The sequence below is a fragment of the Protobothrops mucrosquamatus genome, unplaced genomic scaffold (genome assembly GCF_001527695.2).
Source record: "Protobothrops mucrosquamatus isolate PMUCROS unplaced genomic scaffold, P.Mucros_1.0 scaffold2013, whole genome shotgun sequence".
NCBI classification, from domain to species: Eukaryota; Metazoa; Chordata; class Lepidosauria; order Squamata; family Viperidae; genus Protobothrops; species Protobothrops mucrosquamatus.
In genome coordinates, this window is record NW_015388125.1 from 101,731 (window position 1) to 122,255 (window position 20,525).

The following is a 20,525-nucleotide window of genomic DNA, read 5'->3' on the forward strand; positions in this document are numbered from 1 at the left end:
CTCTCTCTCTCTCTCTCTCTCTCTCTCTCTCTCTATCTATCTATCTATCTATCTATCTATCTATCTATCTATCTATCTATCTATCTATCTATCTATCTATCTATCTATCTATCTATCTATGTTAACTTAAACATGGGTCCTTCAGGGTTTTTCTGTTGCGGGAAAGCAGGAGCTGAATCCAAAGAGGAATGAAGATCAGGAAAGACATTGAATAGAAAATTAGGCAGAACAGAATAACAGCATGAGAGAATTGGAAGGGGCCTTGGAGGTCTTCTAGTCCAACCCCCTGCTCAGGCAGGAAACCCCATACCATTTCAGACAAATGGCTGTCCAGTCTCTTCTTAAAATTTCCAGTGTTGGAGCATTCACCGCTTCTGGAGGCAGGCTGTTCCACTGGTTAATTGTTCTCACTGTTAGGAGATTCCTCCTTAGTTCTAGGTTGCTTCTCTCCTTGATTAGTTTCCATCCGTTGCTTCTTCTCTTGCCTTCTGGTGCTTTGGAGAATAGCTTGACCCCCTCTTCTTTGGGGCAAGCCCTGAGATATTGGAACACGGCTATCATGTCACCCCTAAACTAAACATACCCAATTCCAGCAACCATTCTGGCATCATTTTGCTCCTCACTATCATGGGCCTGAATCAGTTTGGGCAACTTAAAACATCAGGAACCCTGAACCACAGTCTGGAATACCTTTCAGCACTCACCATTCCCTATTTTGGAAACCTCTCTTCATTTCTTTGCCTTCCCTTGCCTGGGTTTTTAGGTGGCAATGACCAGAGAGAAATTCCCGGAGAAGATCCCGTTCAGGCTAACTCGGATGTTGACCAACGCCATGGAGGTAAGCCAGATCCTGCAACGTTCGGACCGTTCCCTAGAACTAAACCTGGGGCTGTTTTGCCTTTTTCCCTTCTTTCCATCTCACATCCTTCCCTTCCTTGGCCGCTGCTCCCCGTGAACTGACACGGCATCTCCGAAGCCATCCTATCCTAAAAAAAATATTTTTGGAACTGGAGGTTCCAACTGTGCTCCATCCTCCCCTGTTTTTATCTCTCTCTCTCTCTCTCTCTCTCTCTCTCTCTCATCTATCTATTTATCTATCTATCTATCTATATCCAAATTTCTTTTTCTGCCCAGGTTCGAATCCCATAAAGGGTGTGGCTAACTGAAGAGAGCAGAACGAGCTCGAAATGGCTATCTTAGTCTCCCAATTTAATTCTTTAACTCTTTGTCAGAAAAAGAAATTTGGATTTAAATGTTTCGCAGTTGCGACTTGAGCCTGCTTAACGCCCCTAGTTGGGGGGCTGCAAGGCAAAAGATATTGTAAAAAGTAAAACTGCAGTATAGCAGTTAAAATGTCAAGGTGTAATCAATCAGACCGGTCTGTCTGAAAAACTTCCTGTATATATCTATGCATATATATCATAAAATAATCCGAACACCAGGATAATACTAAAAACAAAACTGTTTAATTAAAAGCTGAGCCTTTCGTCGGTCAACACCACCGACATCATCAGAGCGTGATGCAAGATTGCTGGGAGTCCTTCTTATGATGTCGGTAGTGTTGACCGACGAAAGGCTCAGCTTTTAATTAAACAGTTTTGATTTTAGTATTATCCTGGGGTTCGGATTATTTTATGGTATGGATTTACCCAGGATTTGCATTTTTAGCATAATTAGAGACCATTTTTATAATCACAGGTGCTTGATATTTTGTCAGCCAACATATTGTCTGGATTTCAATACTTAGCTTGCTAATACAGGTTAAGTTCCTTTCTCTCTACCTCGTTTTTCTAGCCAATGATAAAAAGTATCCCAGGTTCTAAAATAAACCGAGTCTTCTTTCTCTTTCATTTTCAATGCCAGCCTATCCATTTCTGCACACTCTTAAGATTATTTTTTTTTAAATTAACACTTCCTCCGTTGGTAAATCTTCCTTTTCCCAACATTGAGCGAATACAATTCTGGCTGCAGTTAATATACGTCAAATTAAATAGACGCACTCTTTTCTCGTAATTTCCTACAATTATGCCTACAAAAATAATTCTGGCTTAAGCTCTATATATAGTTTTTTCGTCATTTTCTCTAACCACAGTATGTATTCTTAACCGGAATCTTTTGGCTTTAGAGCACGTCCACCAAAGATAATAATAAGTGCCTGGTTTTTGTTTACGTTTCCAACAATGGCTTGATATATTTTTAAACATTTTTTTCATCCTTCCCTGTTTGGATGGGGTTGCATTGCTGTTCACATTCCCCCCACCACGTCACATCATTCCAGACACTCCCTCCAGGAAAATGTTGCTAGGACGTAACCATTATTGCTGGTAAATACGGACCAGAAATCCTGATTGGTATCTCAGGTTTGACCAGTCAGAAGAGGGACATTCCACTTACATCAAGCCAGGTCCTGCACACCTTTTGCCCACCAGGATGCCTACAAACCCTTCCTAACCTTGACCTCTACGACGTGGAGGGTGTGATGACCCAGGACACAGCACAGAGGCAATGCAGTCAGCTGGCCATTCAAACTGCCCTTTAATTGCTCCAAATTTTCCCCAAATGCTCCCACGGTTCTGGCAAGCCTCCGAACAAAGGAAGACAGACACACACACCTCTGGGTGCCAGTAGTTTCCCATACAGTCTGATTTAGGAGAGGAATTTACTCAAGGCCACGGAGATAACAAGGAATGACACATACATCGTAAACCTAACAAGTCTGTGTGAATACACGCTCGCCTGAGCGGTTTCAGTAGGGGAGCCAAAATACAGTCCGAGTTCCTTAAACATCCAAGCAACGTTGTCAGCCAGTCCAAGGGTCAGTGTCCAGGTTTCCAAGCAGCAGTCACAGAACAAGAGATCAGCAACAACACACACACAACTCCAAGGAATCAGTGTTTGTTCCTTAAATCTCAGTCTCCAGGTGTGCCTTGTGGAGAGGGGCGGGACGCTCTCCTCCCGAGTAGTTGAGCCTGCCTGCGTTGTTCCCTCCTTCTCTCCACTCTCCGTGCTCTAGGATCAGGTGGGGGGTGGCCCTTGCTCATCGCCTGAACTCTGCCTCTCCTGTTCCTCCTGTCCCAATCCTGAAGGGCCCTGGCCTGCCTCGGCCTGCTCTTCCCCACAATCCTCTGAAGCCACAGACACCTCTCCCTCCGCCTCCATAGTGTCCCCTTCCAGTTCATTTTCCTCTGCAGATTCAGGCTCCGACGGAGGCGTGACAGAGGGTCTTTGGATCAGACCCCTTTGCTGAACTTTCCCACCTTTTCCTTCCCTCCCCCTTAGGTCACTGGCTTGGATGGGAACTACCGCATCACCTGCCACACTGTGATGGAAGTCCTACGCGAGCACAAAGACAGCGTCATGGCAGTATTGGAAGCCTTCGTATACGATCCCCTGCTCAACTGGAGGCTGATGGACAGTACGTTGGCCTGAAACGAAAAGACTGTGCCTGGAGGACTCCCCCCTCTCTCTCCAAGGCAGAACACCCCCCCCCCAAATCAGCCTAAAATACCGATTAGCCTAAAAATCAAGAGTCTGGCTGCAAGTGACCTGACTCGCCCATTTTTTAAAAAAAAAGCTTTTGTGAGTTGCAACTCCCTTCAGTCAACCAGAGTAGAGCTGGAAGGGACCTTGGAGGTCTTCTAGTCCAGCCCCCTGCTCAAGCAGGAGACCCTGTAGCCTGTCCAGTCTCTTCTTTAAAATCTCCAGCGACGAAGCCCCTACAACGTCCGAAGGCAAGCTGTGGGGGCTTCGGCCCCTGGGAGCGATAGCTTAGGAAAGCTTCTGCCTTCTGTTAATCGGGAAAGGGGCGACCTGATTGGCTAGAACTTACAGGGCCCTCCTCTTCCAGTGTCTGTTTACGTAAAAAAAATAATGATATCTGGGTTGTTGTTTAGTTGAGGTTGTGTAATTTGGATAAAAGAAACAAAAGCTTCTTAGGGTTTATATAAACGCCCCTACAGAACTAGTTGGCTCCTACAATAAGCCACGTTGCTTTTACGTGCTCCTATTGTGGGGGGTGGGAGGGACCTGGAAAGACCCTCTCTCTTTCTTTGCAGCAAACACCAAAGGTAATAAACGATCTCGGACCCGCACGGATTCGTACTCTGCTTGTCAGTCAGTCGGTGAGCACGGACCGAAGCGTCCTCTGTTTTTCCTCTACGCTGCTTCCCCGTTGAATGGGAACAATACTCAAGTACCTCTCTTTTCCCTTTGGAAAGCTTTTGACCCCTTGACATTTGACCTTCCCCTCTCTGTTGAAGGGGCAGGGAAAGAGGGCACATGGAGAGGAGCAGGTGGCTAGAACAGATTTCGTTCTTTCCCCCTAAATACCTTCCCTCTTTTACCATCTTGGAACACACTGACCTAGCACTTAAAATTCTCTCTCTTTCTCCCAAGCAGCCTACGTCTCTTTGGCTGCTGGAATCCGTCTTACGTAGCACAAGAAATGTCAGGAGCAGAATATTAACGGTTTTATCTAACCGCTTCCCTCCTTTTTAAAAGAAATGCTGGACAGCGTGGAACTGGGTGAAACGGCCCACAAGAAAGCTGGAACAACAGTGCCTGAGTCCATCCATTCCTTCAGTAAGTTTGGAGAGACCCTATCTTTTCCGGTTAAGACGCCAGATATTTTTTTTAAAAAAAATAGCTTTACGCCTTTAAAATCGACGCTCGGCTTCAAAATGTACGACACGAAGCAACTTACAATAATAAGATTAGGGGTAGTCAACCTTGGCTCTTTTATGACTCGTGGACTTCAACTCCCAGAATTCCTGAGCCAGCTGTGCTGGCTCAGGAATTCTGGGAGTTGAAGTCCACGAGTCATAAAAGAGCCAAGGTTGACTACCCCTGAATAAGATGAATGATCACACTTTATCAAGTTGATCTGCATTGTGCTGGTCCGGTATATGGCTAGCTTAGGAAACTGTGTGTAGAGCAAGTAGCATTTTAAGGGTTAAAATGCTGCCCCTTAAGGGTGGCATTCTGGGAAATGTAGTTTAGTTGTTACATGGTTAAATCTGTGTTCGAATTGGCCCCTGGGAGGGTCTTGTGTCTTTATTACGGGGACTTCCTGTTACATGCCAAGGCTGTAAAAGTTCTTTGTCTAAGTTCAACCAGCAGCATGTAAGCTTTGTGAAGATGGAGGAGAATTATTCTCTTTTTACCTGCGTAAACGGACAGAATATGAATCATGTGACAACTAAACTACATTTCCCAGAATGCCGCCCTTAAGGGGCAGCACTTTAACCCTTAAAATGCTACTTGCTCTACACACAGTTTCCTAAGCTAGCTATATACTGGACCAGCACATGCATTAAGGGCCATCACGAGGTTTCATGGTTTCATGGTTCCTCACTGTATCTTTCATGTACAAGTGTCTTATTCTGCCCTCAATTTACTGTTGCAGTTCCTTTGAGTAAACTAATGTTAAAAGGAAAAAAAACAATATTGTTATAGTCACAATCACCAAACCCTCTTGATCCACTTTGGTCTACAATTCAAAAGCTTCAAGGTTCTTTCCCCCCCCAACCTTATTTTTCAAAGAAAATTCTCTGGTTCCTCTTTGCTTTGTTAATATACAAGGTTGGGATCTTCAGAACTGGACCAAGGAACCTTGTTACGGATAGGATCATTTCCCCTTTGCATCAGAATCGAGAAAACTGGCTTTTAAGAATTCTAGCCACGATGCAAATAGGTAACTGCAGACGGATTGCTCGGGATCTTCCAATTTAACCATGGCTCACTTCTTTTCTTTTTAATATGTGATTTCACTTTGAGAGTGGGCAACTAAATTTCATTTTTGATTTGTGACGTCGTACCCACAATAAAAAAATGACAATAAAGGTTATCTTATCTTATCTTATCTTATCTTATCTTATCTTCTCATCTTATCTTATCTTATCTTATCTTATCTTATCTAGTCGGGGACGGCCTTGTGAAACCAGAAGCCCTAAATAAGAAAGCTATTCAGATTATCAACAGAGTCCGGGATAAACTCACAGGTAAGTAAATCCCGCGTCATCTTGTAGAAGATCCTGTCGCAAAGAATTTGCAACCTTTCGCTGTCATCCGGGGGGGGGGGCGATAGTGGAAAGGGGGGGAGGAGCAGACGAGTCAGAAATAGTTGCACTTAGATCAGAGGCCCCCAACCCTTTGGGGCACCGGGGACCGGTTCCGTGGAGAGAGGTTTTTCCGCGGACCGGAGGGTGCGTGGTTTTGTGTGCTGCCGGCATCCCGCGGATGGGGCTTTGCTTGTTTGTGCGGACCGGTTGCTGGCATGCCGCGGCCCGGACCCCTGACTTAGATGATGTGAGATTGGAACAGAAAATGAGGGAGTCAACCCAGACTTGACGGCAACGAGCGAGTTCTGGAAGGCCTGAAAAATCCCCCATCCCGAACAGGAAGACCCCTTTGATGGAATAGTTAACTACCGGTTCTTGTTGTTGCTTCCATTCAACCCCACTGCCTGTCTGGCCGAGAAAGGCCCACGCTCTTTTAACGCTTCCCTTGTTCTCCTCTTGCCAAGGACGAGACTTCTCCCACGACGAAACCCTGGACGTGCCCACCCAGGTGGAGCTGCTCATCAAGCAGGCCACCTCCCACGAGAACCTTTGCCAGTGCTACATCGGATGGTGAGTGTGTGGGGAGCTTCCCAGGTGAGCCTTGGGAAGGACCCGTGGCTTGCCCATTGAGAGAACCGAGTTCTGGATAGCATAGGATCTCCTTAGAAGACTTTTCTAACTTGTTACCCTGTTACCTGAAGTTAGTTACCTGGCCTTTTGCCTTCTTGCCTTACGCTGAGCCTGTCGGGGCCAAGAGCCTCGCTAAATTAATTTAAAGTTTCCCACGTGTGTCAAGCACGGAAATGCAGAGGTCAGTTTGCAGTCGTAGCCAGGAGTCCTATTTATTTCTTGAAACATAGAATTGGAACCCAACTTAAGGAAGGCCTTTCTGGAGCTTTCCCAAAGGACTTTTCTGCCCCTCTTAACGGTGTCAGCCAGAGAGTAACGGAAAAGCCGCCAGCAGGAGCCACAGCAGACTCCTGTTTATCTGTAAAATATAGGTTGGTGACCTGGGTGGAAAGATGGTCCGTAAATGTCACCGACGAATGAAAAAGATATTACGGCCTCTCGTTTGAGAGGAGGGCTTCTGATCAGCCGGCCTTGCTGCAGAAGGCTTGATCCTGCGTCCCTGTTGAAGCCATCTCTCCGTCATTGGCATGTCATAGCGAATCACATGGTTCATTACCAGCTGCACAAGGGAGGATATTTTACTTCTTTTTCACAGTTGGAGATCCAAAAGAATTTTTGAGTGCCAACAAAAAACCCTTGGAATTTTAACATTTCTTTTTCTCCTCTCGTATAATCTTCCTTCCTTCCTTCCTTCCTTCCTTCCTTCCTTCCTTCCTTCCTTCCTTCCTTCCTTCCTTCCTTCCCTCCTTCTGTCATGGCTGCATCTCTCCTATCCAAGCTGACAGTGGGATAGTTTTCCTTCCTTCCTTCCTTCCTTCCTTCCTTCCTTCCTTCCTTCCTTCCTTCCTTCCCCTTCCTTTTTTCCTTCCTTCCCCTTCCCATTCTTCCTTCCTATTCCCATCTCCTCCCTCCCTCCCTTCCTTCCTTCCTATTCCCATCTCCTCCCTCCTTCCCTCCCTCCCTATTCCCATCTCCTCCCTCCCTTCCTTCCTATTCCTATCTCCTTCCTTCCTTTTCTATCTCCTTCCTTCCTTTACCTACTTACTTGCTTCCCATTCCCATCCTTCCTTCCTTCCTTCCTATTCCCATCTCCTTCCTTCCTTCCTTTCTCTTTCCATTCCCATTCCCATTCCTCCCTGTTGCCTTCCTCCCTTCCCATTCCCATCTCCTTCCTTCCTTCCTTCCTTCCTTCCTTCCTTCCTTCCTTCCTTCCTTCCTCTTGCCTTCCTTCCCATTCCCCTCTCCTTCCTTCCTTCCTTCCTTCCTTCCTTCCTTCCTTCCTTCCTTCCTTCCTTCCTTCCTCTTGCCTTCCTTCCCATTCCCATCTCCTTCCTTCCTTCCTTCCTTTCTTCCTTCCCTTCCCTTCCCTTCCCTTCCCTTCCCTTCCCTACATGCCATACTTTTCTCAGAAATCCCCAAAGAAAGCTCAGCTGGACTTCAAAAGTAAAGCTGTCTCAGTTGTGTAGGAACTCCCAGCCAAGTTGTTTCACTGCTTGATGACTGGTCTCTTCTCCTCCAGGTGCCCTTTCTGGTAACAGAAGACTTGTGCCCAACCCTTTTCCTGGCTCCCTCTCTGGGCTCTGGGATCCCCCCGGCAATCTTTCCCAGAAGTGATGGGGAGTAAAGATGGACTCCGGCTCGAGGGTGGAGGGTAAAGCTTTTCTCAAACTTTGGGAGCTGAGGAGGAGGAGGAGGAGAAAAAAAAGGAAGGCTCCCTTTACAAGACAGGTCCTCCAAGACATGTCCAGGTAATGTCAAGCCATTTCCGGGCCCCAGATCGCCTTGCTTTAGGTGTGGGGAAAATGCAGAATGCCTACGAATCAGCCATTACTTCACCTGACTGGCCAATACTTAGGCCAGCCAGACTGCAGTTGAAGTTTGTGAAGCCACATTTGGAGCATGTTTTGAAGATTGCATGGAGTGGCAATTGTTGTAGCAGCGATGTAGCCGGCACGAACAGGAGCCTTGCAGAAGATTTTATTATCCGGGCCGTTGTCATAACAGCCCGGAAAATGAAAGGACAATAAAAGTACTTGACATCGAATGTTACAACATTTGCAAGGGTGGAAGAAGAAATAATAATCTCATTTCAGAGGGAAAAGAGAATTTAGCCTCTGGTAGAATATCCACCCGTTCCCTCACTCTCTTTCCTTGCGTTCTGATTCCGTGTGCACTTGGGGGAGACCCCCCCAAAATAGCCGCTGAGATGTTCAAAAGCTTCGGAGGGCAAAGGGTTTTCCCAACGAAAGACATACCAAGCAAACCGCACAAATCATTTGTGTGTTTCGATGCCTCGTGGTAGCCTACATTTTTTTTTTTGGGTGACCAATAAAGTCCATCATGTTGTACGGTCTGGATTCTGGACGTGCTTTCTTTTTTTTAAAAAAAAAATGCTCTGTTTCAGGGGGAATGACAAGCAGATAAACTATCTCCTGCCCACTTCGCCCTGTGTCCAGTGCCGCTGCTTCACTTTAACTTCTGGGGGGAGAAAAAAGTCGCAAGGACACACCTCTGCTTTTGTGTCTGCCCTCTCGGGTGCAACCTAAGAAAAGAGCAGAGAACGTTTGAACCTGGGTCAGCTGCAGATACTCAAGCTTCTCTTGGATACAGACCAATGGATGAAATTCCCCCGGCAGGGACACTCACTGTAGTGACAGTGTCTAATGTCTCGGCCGTGTCTGTTGTGCATGGCCTTGTCTAGGGAGAACGGTCCGATGGTGATGCTCGTTTTGGTGATCCTCATTCTTTTCGATTTGCCCCTCTCTTTGGCCATCCTCAAGCACTTCATGAGCTTGGTGCCGCAACTCGATTGCTGCCAGTTGAAATGCTGGCCTTGGTGCTGAAAGAAGATGTGACGGATTCCAGGAGGGACGTTGTGAAAAGCGTGCGAGACCTGCCAAACAGAGAGCGCGCGTGAGAGAGAGAGATGGCCAATATGAGTTGGCTGTGAGACCAACCTCAGCTCTGGGTGGGAAAGAGGGCAGCCATCCCTGGAGGTCCCCTTCTCTTACCTGACGCCATTCATCATCGTACTCCGAGTCGTATTTGTATTTGTTCTTCGAGTGATACTCTCGAATGACCTGGAAATCCTCGGACAGCAGCTTCACACAAAACGTGTAGTGGCAGTTGAAGCTGCTGTAAAACCTGTTGGGAAAGTAGAGAGAAAAGGTTTGAACCCAGCACCTCCTTGTCCCAGGATGGCCAGGCAAGGCTTGGCCAAGAGCTTTCTTGAGGAGCAGCAGCTCGGAGACTGAACAATACAATGGACAGGAGCTCCGGTGCCAATTCTGACTAGCATTCCTGGTCTCCAACCTCGGCCATTTGACTTGGTTCTGGAATAGCAATAGCGCCGAGACTTATATACCGCTTCAGCGTACTTTGCAGCCCTTTCTAAGCAGATTATAGAGTCAGCCTGTTGCCCCCCAACAATCTGGGGTCCTCATTTTACCGACCTCGGAAGGATGGAAAGCTGAGTTCAACCCTGAGCCGGTTAGGATCGAACTCCAGACAGTGGGTGAGGATCAAATTGCTGGCAGTAGGCAGAATTAGCCTGCAATACCGCATTCTAACCACTGGGACACCGGGGCTTTTAGACTGCCCCAAAGACACGAATTCCTACAGGAGGAACTAAGAACCCTTCCCGGTCAAGATGACTTTCCACCTCCTGACAGCCAGTTAAGGGACTTTTGTCTTCTAGTGCAGCCTCAACTGAACTTCCAAATTCCTGCCGTCTTCTTACCACAGTGCAGGCTTTCTGGGCTCTTGTGATGGGAAGGGCATTCTGCTGCATCTAGCTGGGAATCCCATCGTTGGAGAAATCCCAGGCTTAGCATCAACCAAGCTTGACCCACTACCGCGGTCCCATTCATAGTGGTTGTGGTTGACTTCAATATATGAATCTTTAAACGCTAGCAGATCCCTTAGAGATTCAAGGAACCCTGCACCTTAAACCCACATTTTTATATCTTTCAAGACTTAACCTCTAGTTGCATATGTTCCCTGCCCCCTTACACCAGGAGCTGACGTTCTGGCCCTTACCAATCCTTCACCACAATGGTGGGTCTCCCGTTATCCATCAGCTGATCCCAGTAACCTTCATCCTTCAGAGTGATGAGCTGAGACTTTGTGCAGAGCCTACCGCAGAAATTACAACAATTCAGAAAGACACTCCTGCGCTTCCAGAAGTTGGAGAGTTTTGTCAGTTAATAGCTTGGGTCTTAACGAGACGTTGGATACTGGAGCAAAGGGAAGCCGGGTCTAATTGGACGAGACAGGCCTTTTTAAGTTCCTAAGCGCTGAACAGGAGTTTAAGACAGGAAGTATTTTTCAGCCGTGGCGTTTAATGAACTGAACAAAAATCAGGAGAAAGTAGACCAGCCATTTGGGAGCCCCCGTTGGACAGAGCAGAATTCACCCTGCCTGATTTAAATCTTAATGGGAGCGTCCTTCCTTAATGGGAGCATTATTCTGTTGAATACTCCTAAAAATCAAAAGTCTGGTTAGATGGAAGAAACTCCTATAAAGCGAAAAAACCCCTTTGTATCACTTGGAGAGAAGGGAGTCTAGCATGCCTGCCAAATGCCACCGCACCAGAAATTCCCACAGGAAGAACTTAAGAGCCCTTCCCCGTCAATGAAAGGTCAGAATAAACGTAACGATGATCCTCACCCGTTATACACAGCAAAACATTTTTCAACGTCTTGATAGGGTATGTGTTCGTCTTTTATATAAATATTCCTCTGAAGGAAGTCCCAGGCCTGGATCCTTGCCAAATCCTTCTCAAAGACATCTTTAACTTTCCACTGCCCACTTGAAGGCGTGGCCGTATCCCAAAAGTCCAGTCCTTCTGTGAAAAAGCCACAGGGAGTCAAAGGAGAATCATCGCCCCTCCCCCCGTTCGCACATTGATTTCTCTTTTAAGTCTTGACGCTGCTGCTTCGTGGAACGAGCTTGCAGGTGGTTTGGATTTCAGCTCGGACGTCGAGGTTGAGCTTACAAAGCGCACGCTCTGTAATTCACCCCTTCCGCTAAATCAAACCCAAACGGGGAAGTGGGAGGTGCGTGAACGGTCAAACGGTAAAGCAGTTGGGCAGCTCTGTGTCCAGAATTCCCAGACGGAATGAATATCGTCTTTATTTACGTAATTCATATCGGTCCCCAGAGAGAGAGAGAAGAACCCGGTCAGAATGTAAAAAGGCTATCCTCAATGGTTAAAAAGATCTTCTATAATTATTATTAGCGCCACCACTGCTTTTGTTTAAAACTGTTTTTTTCCACCCAACCCTACGTTGACCCTAGAGCAGACATGTCAAACACAAGGCCCGGGGCCCGGATGCGGCCCGCGAAGTGGTTTCATGTGGCCCGCGAAGCCATTCTGGAAACAGTGAGGGAACGGCCCCCGCTGCCTTGGTCCTGGCCCAGGCCAGCCGGGAGCCAATGTACAATTTTGTGGTGGCCATCTATGCTGAAACGCATTCAGTCTTAGCTCCACAAGGCCGTCTAGAAACAGCGAGGAACCAGCCGCTGCCGTGTCAGCCCCGCCCCCTGGGTGCATGCTGGGGAGGGGTCACCCTTTGAGAGGAATGAAGAAATGGACCATGCCTTGGCGCTTGCCCCGGTCCCACCCCCTTCTGCCAGAGACCCTCAGATCTGTCCCACTCCTGCCCAGGCCCCCACAGGCACCCTTGACGCGAACGATGTAGAGCTGGCCACGCCCACCCAGTAGGCCACACCCACTCCATCCACGCCCACCCAGTAGGCCGCACTCACACACCCCACCCACCCCCCGAGGGCAACCGCAATGCTGATGCGGCCCTCAATGAAATTGAGTTTGACATCCCTGCCCTAGAGCCTTCGTGCCCACTCTACTGCCAAGCTGTAGAAAGAGATAGGGAAAAAAAAATGAAGGAACGAGAGTCTCTATGGAGATTCTCAGTCAACCAGGTCATGGCTGTGTCCCAAAAGCGCTTTTTTCAAGAGGTACCTGGACTTTCTTGTTTTTCTTTTGAAGACGTGTCGCTTCTCATGCAAGAAGCTTCTTCAGCTCTGACCGGATGGTGAGGAAGGGAAGGATTGATACTCCTTGCAGACAGCTGGTCATTTGCATCCTTTTAGAGCGTCGTTGAGGCCACTGTGTCCTCAGGGTCACCTGAGTGGTGCAAATGGGTGGGGGGCCTTTTTGGAACTGCTGAAAGGACCATGTTGTAGACTGGAGATAGACAATGTCGTATCCCTCCCCCTTTGTTGAGAGAGGGCTGTTCCTCAGTTCCAAGAAGGCTCCACGCCCATTTTGCGCTACATCGGACACAGACAAGCCTCCAAGTGGCCTCAACGACGCTCCAAAACAGTGCAAATGACCAGCTGGTCTGCAAGGAATATCAAGCCTCCCATTTCCCCACCGTCCGATCAGAACTGATGAAGCTGCTTGGATGAGAAGCGAAACGTCTTCAAAGAAAAATATAGTCCAGTTGCCTCTTGGAAAAAAAACACCTTTGGGAGAAGGAAAGAGAGTTCCTCGGACTTTTCAGCCACCAGGGTGGCCTTTGGCCTTCTGCTAGACCAGATACCTCATGGCCTTGGTCTTCAGAAGCCATCTCAGACCCCCAGCGTGACCTTCGCATACCCCCCCCCAGCTGAAGAGGGGACTCACCATCACCACAAGGGTTCTTGATTAGGTTCTTCTCCATGTGGCAGAAAATGTAGAAGGTCTTTGGCATCCTGAGGGCGGCATCGTCCTGTTGATACTTGTACTTCCAGAGGAAAGGGCTGTCCACCACATCCCGCCACCGCGAGCACACCGGGCGGCAGTTCTGGATCAGCTCATTGATCGGAAGCAGGCAGAAGATGGCCAGCAGGATGTCATCAGGCAGCTCTGGAGCGCCTGCCATGGTTTGGGCCAAGGAGGACTGGAGAGGGATGGACGCAGGAGGGGAGGAAACACCGAGCGAGCGGGCCACGCCTAGGGGTGATAAACAATCCCAAGCTGGCAGATGTTCTTGCAGCTCCTTTTCAGCCCTATCAACAGTCCTCCCTCCATCCTCCACCCCCCTTTTCCTTCAGCCTCCCCCTAAGTGATGTCTCTGGGGAGAAGGGGAGGGGGGGGCTTTTGCTTGGGCTCCACTCCTGAAGATCCAAGTCCTGGATGGCCCTCCCTTCTCGCTTGCCTGGCGGGGGGTGGTGGATGGGGGGAATCCAGCTCTCAGCGGGGAAACTCTTTGGGCTTTTACCTGGCTTGGCAGGAAGAGGCAGGGAAGGAAGTCGCCCTGTCTCGGGTCCCAATCAGCAACAAGCAGTTGCAACTAAAAGTGAACTTTGCAAAGATGCGGTGGAGGGAACGGAAGGCGCTTCCTGCTTTGCTGTTTTAAGAGGCTGGCTGGGTGGGATGGAGTTTGGGGGGGGGAGAGAGAGAGCGGTGGGGGCGTGGGCATGTCTGCAAGGAATGCTGCTCGGGCTCGGTGACGCATGTCCGTCTTCCATCCTGGCCCAAAAGCTTCCCGGATGCTGTGGAAATTTACCAGGCAGTCAACCGCCTCCCGATGTGGGGCACCCTTCCAGACCTTTAACGTACGTCTCAGCTTGTGAGCCGAGTCAGATGTTAAAAGTGGAAAGCCTACATTAGCGAGATGGATGGATGGATGGATGCTTCCTTGTCCCCCTGCCTCTTGACCCCCTCTTCTAGCCGTGGTGGGGATGAGAATTGGGCAAGGGAGGCTGGGAAATAGTTCAACACTCTCCACACAAACACACACACCCACAGACACACACACCCCTCCCAAACTTTGCCCTAACCAGCCCTGCAGCTGTGAAAACAGCCATGGAAAAAAAAGAGCTTTGCTCTGGAGCATGCATGGAGGGGGATTCAGCAGCTAGACCAGGGGGGGGGTCTTCAATCTTGACCCTTTGATGACTTGTGGACTTTGACTCCCAGAATTGAGTTGGAAGTCCACAAGTCATCAAAGGGCCAAGTTTGAAGACCCCCGAGCTGGCCGTAGCTCTCTCTCCTCCATTCCACATCTGTACGATCATCTGATATGATCTGCCCCCCCCTCCAGTCAATTTGGGGTTGTCAATGGGGGTGGGTGGTAAAGCAGGATAGCAAAGCTTGCAGTACAAACGGCTCACTGCTGGTGTAAATCCGTGTGTGTGTGAGTGTGTGTGTGTCTTCAAACTTGGCCCTTTGATGACTTGTGGACTTCCAACTCCCTGGCTCATTTACATAGAATGACGCCTGTTGCTTGATACCACGTGGACCTTTGAGGCAGCGGTTTGTTTGGTTCCTGGATGCTGACGCACTCTGGAGAGCAAGCTGTGATGGACTTTGGATTTATTGTGTGTTTTGAAAACCCGATAGGGACTGCTCGGGTTTTGCAAGGAAGTTAGGAAAGGCCTCTCCGCACAGCTGCAACGTGGGAACCAGCTTCTAAGCAACAGCAGCTTAGGAAGACAGACCCTCTGCTTTAGAGTTTGAAGACGCTTTAGCCAAACTTTCCCCGGGCATTAAAACTTGGTTTGCACGCCAGCGCCCTTTCGAACAGACGTGCAGAGTGCTCTCTTCCCTCGAAAATAAAGCTGGGCTTGCTTGCTAGCAATTCAAATTTAGATCCTGTTCGTTGCATCGCTTTCAGCCTTTAAGAGGACGCCCATACAGTACGGGGAGTCCTCAACTTACGACAACCGAGTCCAAAAGTTCTGTCGCTAAGTTGAGTTTTGCCCCACTTTACAATTTTTCTCGCCGGAGCTGTGAAGTGAAATCACCACAGTTAATAAGTTAATCTGCCTTCCCCGTTGATTTTGCTTGTCGGAAGGTTTGCCAAAAGGGGATCACATGACTTGGGGACCCAGCAACAGTCGTAAGTAGGAATCAGTTGCCAAGCACCCGAATTTTGATCACGTAATCATGGGGACGCTACAAAGGTCGCAAGTAGGAGAAATGATCGTAAATCACTTTTTCAGTGCTGTTGTGACTTTCAACGGTCACTAAATGAACATGAGGACTAGCAGTACCACAGTCTACCTCTGAAGATTAGACAGTAGGCTAAAGTTCATGAGGTCTAGCAGAAAAATGATGTCCATCTTAGAGAAAGGTGTCTAAAATTACTTCCTTCTGCGGCCGTTGCGTGAGTCAACTTTAACCGTTTCCTCTTTTGATAAAAGCTTCAAAGTGCAAACTTCGTGTTTCGGTCAGGGCAGCTAACACACAGAAACAAACAGTGGCTCTCTTACAGAGTTCCTGATTTATCCCAATATTGTCATTTTTTTTTGTCAACTAGACATTCATTCTAAGGAGTGGTTTTTTTTCCCCCTTTTATACCCATTTTCACAGAATTCGAAGAAGGCATTCAAAAGCAGCCCGGAACCGTTTAAAAAAAAATAATAATCCCAAGTGACTTTTAATTTTTACAAAATAATTCAAAAGCATCAGATGACAGTAAAAGACACGAGACATTTACAAAGTGTTTTCAAGTGCGGGAAACAGAGAGTTGGCAGACATTCGTGGCAAGGGGGAATTACAAAGAAAAGATGGCTTCCTTCCACATTTTTTTTAAACATCACGTTTAACTACATCCTTTACCCCACAAAAAAGGACCAGCCTTCCATTAGGCTGTTCCGACAACTGCCTAAAATAAGAGTTTTTAGGCCTTTGACAATTTGGCCTGGAGCTTCAGAGGGCTTGCTTTTAATATATTTCAGACCAAAACCGCCTCTGAATTTGCCCCAAAGGAAACAGTATGGGAAGAAAGCAAAGTATAAATAGTGAATATTGATAATTAGCAAGTCGCAATCGAGGCATTTAACATACACACGAAAAAAAAATCAAATTTCCCTTGTTGCTTGCATATATTCTAGCTTCATGTTTGTTCTTCGCTTGTCCCATCGTTGCTTGTGAAGCCCGCGTTCGGGTCACGCAATGAGTGTATGCAAAAGAGCCTTTTTTGGACTGAACTTTACAGGATAAACTTAACGTGGAAATTACCTCCATAATCTTTTCGGCTTGCTCTTCCCCCTTCACCGTGATCTGGAAATATTGCCATTGTTCCGTAGAATGATCAGCAGCGTCCATGGGTTGTGTGCAAGTGTAAACATACACAGCTTTGGAGAATATTTAAAGCAGAGAAAATTCCTTCCTTTCTAAACTGATATCAAAGCATTAAAAGTGCCAAATCAACAGCCTTGGGCTAGCCTTGCCCCCCCACCCATCATACTAAATCAACCATGATGCTGCTGTTGGTGACTTTCACTTCGGACCGCCAGCCCACTCTGTGTTCGAAATCGACATAGCGCACGCCGGGCGGGTAATTTTCAAAGATGTACGAAACCTACAGAGGAGAGAAATAAAGGAGGAGTTGTTAGGTCTGGAGAAGAGGGGAATAGGAGACGAGGGGAGGGGGAAAAAGTTGTTGTAAAATGCAAATCTACGTTTTGTTTCCAAGGATTTACTTTTAATAGCTAGAACAGGGGTCTTCAAACTTGGCCCTTTGATGACTGGTGGACTTCACCTCCCAGAATTCCTCAGCCAGCATGCACACTGGTTAAGGAATTCTGGGAGTTGAAGTCCACCAGTCATGAAAGGGCCAGGTTTGAAGACTCCTGAGCTAGAGGTCATCTAGCCCAACCCCCTGCTCAAGCAGGAGAGTCGATACCAGGGGTCTTCAAACTTGGCCCTTTGATGACTGGTGGACTTCAACTCCCAGAATTCCTCAGCCAGCGTGCACACTGGCTGAGGAATTCTGGGAGTTGAAGTCCACCAGTCATCAAAGGGCCAAGTTTGAAGACCCCTGAGCTAGAACATAAAGAGTTGGAAGGGACACCTTTGGAGGTCATCTAGCCCAACCCCCTGCTCAAGCAGGAGAGTCTATACCAGGGGTGCCTGGCTGAGGAATTCTGGGAGTTGAAGTCCACCCCTGGTCTATACCATTTCAGGCAAAGGGGATGTCCGTATTTTATTTTACCTCCCGCCATTCTTCCACAGTGGGCACCTGTTCTCGAACTTCAAACATCTTGCAGCAATCCTGGAGGACTTGGTCATCAGAAGAGAGCAGCTTCACCGTCAACTGATAGTGGGAATTGTCAACATTAAAATACCTTTTTTTTTTACGGAGGAGAAAAACAGGACAGAAGACAACAAGCATCAACTGGCTGCACTCAAAAGGCCATTTTGTGCCTGAAATAATGTAGAGGGTATTGAATGAGGCAAAAAAACCCCAAAAACCCAACTCTTTGGACAGCCTAATGTTGGGAAAAATATATATATATCTCCCTCCAGCCCCAACCTACTTCCTCTAAAACAGGACTCTCCAACCTTGGCTACTTTAAGACTCGTGGACTTCAACTCCCAGAATTCCCCAGCCAGCCAGCCATGTCCACAGGTCTTTAAAGCAGTCCAAATTGGAGAGCCCAGTTCGAGAACGATAAGATGGAAAATCACATTTAACTAGCTATCCTTGCTCTCTCAACTTTGGGCAAGAAGAACCCAGCCTAACCGCCCGAGCCTATTTGGCACGCAATAAGGACTAGAAACTTAACTTCTTGAGCGAAATACAACATTTGGGGAAGCAGAGTTGTCAAGAGAACATTTGGCGCATTTTGAAGACAGAGAACCCCATTCGTCATCGTACAATTTGCGCCCGCTCCTTTTTTTAAAATTTATTTTTTTATTTTATTTTTGCAATCTACTCACCAATCCTTCACTATGATTCTGGGCTTCATTTCGTCCATCATCCAGTTCGCGATTCCTCTGTCCTTCAAAGTGACCCGCTGTGTCTTCTTCACAAAAAACCTAAACAGAGGTCGAAATGCCGAAAGGCCATCCTCGTCGGAGGAAGGCCCTGGAGCCGGAGAGGGTCGGCAGCTAGAAGCTCCTGAGCTAAATCCACCCTCTTGCAGACATACACAACCTCGGACTCTTTGCACAAACCTGGTTTGGACTTGGGGGGGGGGAAATCTGCCCCTTAACCAAAGCTGGGGACCGGGTACTGCCTCCCAATTCCGGGGACAAAGGCCCGGATGAGCCCTGGACTCTGTAACCCAGTTTAAAATACCTCAGACCACGATCCTGGTTCCAGGTTGGCACGAAGCAAGTCCAGACCGTATCCGGAAGAGGAGATTTTTTTTTCTTTTTAAATATCTTGAGAAAATGCCTCTTGAACCCTCTGGGGACGTCCTCGGGCATCCAGTCGGCCATCCAGTCGGCGGGACGCAGTTCCCAATATCTCAGCCCCGCTGCAGGGGAGGAAAAAGGAGAAAAAAAAAGGCAACTCAACAAGAGATCGCCAAGTGTTGAAAATTGGCCCACCCGCTTTTGGCCAGTTCTCGCCTGTGTGTCTCCTTTCCCTCCGACGGCTTCTTGGACCGTCAAGGAAAGAATAGCATCCTTGAAACACTCCCTGCATGCTGAAAGCTAGCTTCTCAGGGGGAAGCATTCCATCCTCACCCATCTTGCACAAAAACAGAGCGGGTTCCCTGTTCCTAAACGGGTGCGTGTGGATTTAACTGCATGGATGTTTCTGGGGGGGGGAGGCCTGACTCCGGGAACCGTCGCCCTGCTCCGAAGAGCCCTTCCGCGGGGGACAAACCTCTTCCGCAAACGTTCCTCAGGAGATTCCTCTTGCTCAGGCTGAAGAAAAACACCCTCCAGTCCAGAAGGCCGCCCTCCGGCTGCTCCAGGGGGAAGCCGAGCCGCTCGCATTTCCGCTTCCAGACCACGGGAAGATCCACTAGGTACCGCCACCGTTTGCAGACCAGCCGGCAGTGGCGGATCAGGTCCCACTTGGGCACCCAGGAGAACACGTGCAGCAAGATGTCCTCCGGCAGCTCCTGCAGGGTCAGCTCCTTCCCGTCCAGAGAACTAAGGGTTCAACAAACATCATGAGGACTAGCGCCCTCGGCTCCCGAAGACACAGAGTGCTGTTAACGGGAAAAGTGGGCAAAAAGCCGTCTCTGGCTCCTAAAGCTACACGGTACAGGCAAGCAGGCGACTCTGAACATGCTCAGAGGAACACCACGAGGAACTTCGGGAAAGGGGGGCATCTGGCCTGGCATCCTGCAGGCTTGGAAGGAGCCCTGATTGCTTGCATGACTTGCTCACGTGTTGGAAAGAGGGGGGGGAGGCAAGAGCAAACAGACCCCCTGGCTACTCTGCTTGGCCTCCTTTCCTTTCCTGCTGGGCTCCTCCCTCCCTCCCTCCCTCCCTAACTTCGGGGTTCACCTGGTCCGGGAAGGCGGCAGGCGACGGCGGCGGGGGCAGCAGCAGGAGACGGGGGTGGCCAGGGGGCACATGGGTCGGTCCCGGCTGCGGCGGGCGGTCAAGGAAACGGGTGGCTCCGCCGTAATGCCAGGCAGCCCAGCTGATGTCAGGGGGCGTGGCCGGCGGGGGGCGTGGCCAGAGGAGGGGCGGGGTATCGCCTTCTGGGCAGGCAGGAGGGCGGGTCCCATTGCTGCGCAGAGAAGAATGGCGGGGGGGAGGGCTTGGAGGCCCCTCCCTTCTCCCCATACCCTGCAGGGGTGCAGCCCAGCTCCCATCATCCCCAGCCGGCCCAGCCTTTCCGCCTAGAAAGCAACCGGGACTGGGCGGAGGGTGTGTTTGGGGAGGGGGGGGGAGAACAGGTCTGTAGCAGCTCCCCCATCCCCGATCTTCTTTTGCCAAGCTACTAAGCATGTGCAGAGTGCCCGGAAACTGTCCCCAAAACTCGGATTTACGTGTTTCAGGGGCGGGAAAGGGACGTTTTCTGGGTTCCCGCTAAGGCAATGTAAGTTTTTTTGGACTTAAGGGCAAGGGCAAAGGGTTGGGGGGGGGGATATTGTTTTAAAAGTTCGGGATTGGTTCGAATTGGTTTGAAC

At 48.8% G+C, this 20,525-nt stretch overlaps 3 protein-coding genes across 3 annotated transcripts in view; 1 reads left to right on the top strand and 2 right to left on the bottom strand.

The window, feature by feature from the left end:
* Positions 1 to 8,377, top strand: part of MTOR (mechanistic target of rapamycin kinase) — a 67,077-nt gene extending 58,700 nt beyond the window's left edge. Inside the window, exons 49-55 of the mRNA XM_029285652.1 lie at positions 764 to 838; positions 3,280 to 3,415; positions 4,056 to 4,121; positions 4,501 to 4,581; positions 5,919 to 5,999; positions 6,524 to 6,629; positions 8,209 to 8,377. Of these exons, the coding sequence (XP_029141485.1) occupies positions 764 to 838; positions 3,280 to 3,415; positions 4,056 to 4,121; positions 4,501 to 4,581; positions 5,919 to 5,999; positions 6,524 to 6,629; positions 8,209 to 8,224 (561 nt within the window). The 3' untranslated portion in view covers positions 8,225 to 8,377. The remainder of the gene's footprint in view (positions 1 to 763; positions 839 to 3,279; positions 3,416 to 4,055; positions 4,122 to 4,500; positions 4,582 to 5,918; positions 6,000 to 6,523; positions 6,630 to 8,208) is intronic.
* LOC107294609 (F-box only protein 44) lies at positions 8,375 to 13,642 on the bottom strand. The gene is made up of 6 exons (XM_029285651.1): positions 13,339 to 13,642; positions 11,358 to 11,535; positions 10,728 to 10,823; positions 9,701 to 9,833; positions 9,336 to 9,582; positions 8,375 to 9,231 (listed from the first exon to the last, which is right to left on the bottom strand). Exons 1-6 carry the CDS (start codon positions 13,574 to 13,576, stop codon positions 9,161 to 9,163), a joined length of 963 nt encoding a protein of 320 aa, XP_029141484.1. The 5' UTR covers positions 13,577 to 13,642; the 3' UTR covers positions 8,375 to 9,160.
* Positions 13,643 to 16,096: 2,454 nt separating this feature from the next.
* On the bottom strand, positions 16,097 to 19,964 carry LOC114923126 (F-box only protein 44-like). The gene is made up of 6 exons (XM_029285653.1): positions 19,894 to 19,964; positions 19,262 to 19,533; positions 18,728 to 18,908; positions 18,367 to 18,465; positions 17,639 to 17,771; positions 16,097 to 17,005 (listed from the first exon to the last, which is right to left on the bottom strand). The coding sequence occupies exons 1-6, from the start codon at positions 19,962 to 19,964 to the stop codon at positions 16,886 to 16,888; spliced, it is 876 nt and encodes a 291-aa protein (XP_029141486.1). The 3' UTR covers positions 16,097 to 16,885.
* Between the last annotated feature and the right edge of the window lie 561 nt (positions 19,965 to 20,525).

Excerpts from the sequence above, each read along its gene's own strand:
- LOC107294609 (XM_029285651.1), bottom strand. The coding sequence starts at position 13,576 with ATGGCAGGCGCTCCAGAGCTGCCTGATGACATCCTGCTGGCCATCTTC. Across the intron at positions 9,583-9,700 it reads ACGATGATGAATGGCGTCAG|GTCTCGCACGCTTTTCACAA; the intron begins GTAAGAGAAGGG and ends TCTGTTTGGCAG. Across the intron at positions 9,232-9,335 it reads CATTAGACACTGTCACTACA|GTTGCACCCGAGAGGGCAGA; the intron begins GTGAGTGTCCCT and ends CTCTTTTCTTAG.
- LOC114923126 (XM_029285653.1), bottom strand. The coding sequence starts at position 19,964 with ATGTGCCCCCTGGCCACCCCCGTCTCCTGCTGCTGCCCCCGCCGCCGT. Across the intron at positions 19,534-19,893 it reads CTGCCGCCTTCCCGGACCAG|TTCTCTGGACGGGAAGGAGC; the intron begins GTGAACCCCGAA and ends TTGAACCCTTAG. Across the intron at positions 17,006-17,638 it reads CTGTGGAAGAATGGCGGGAG|GTTTCGTACATCTTTGAAAA; the intron begins GTAAAATAAAAT and ends TCTCCTCTGTAG.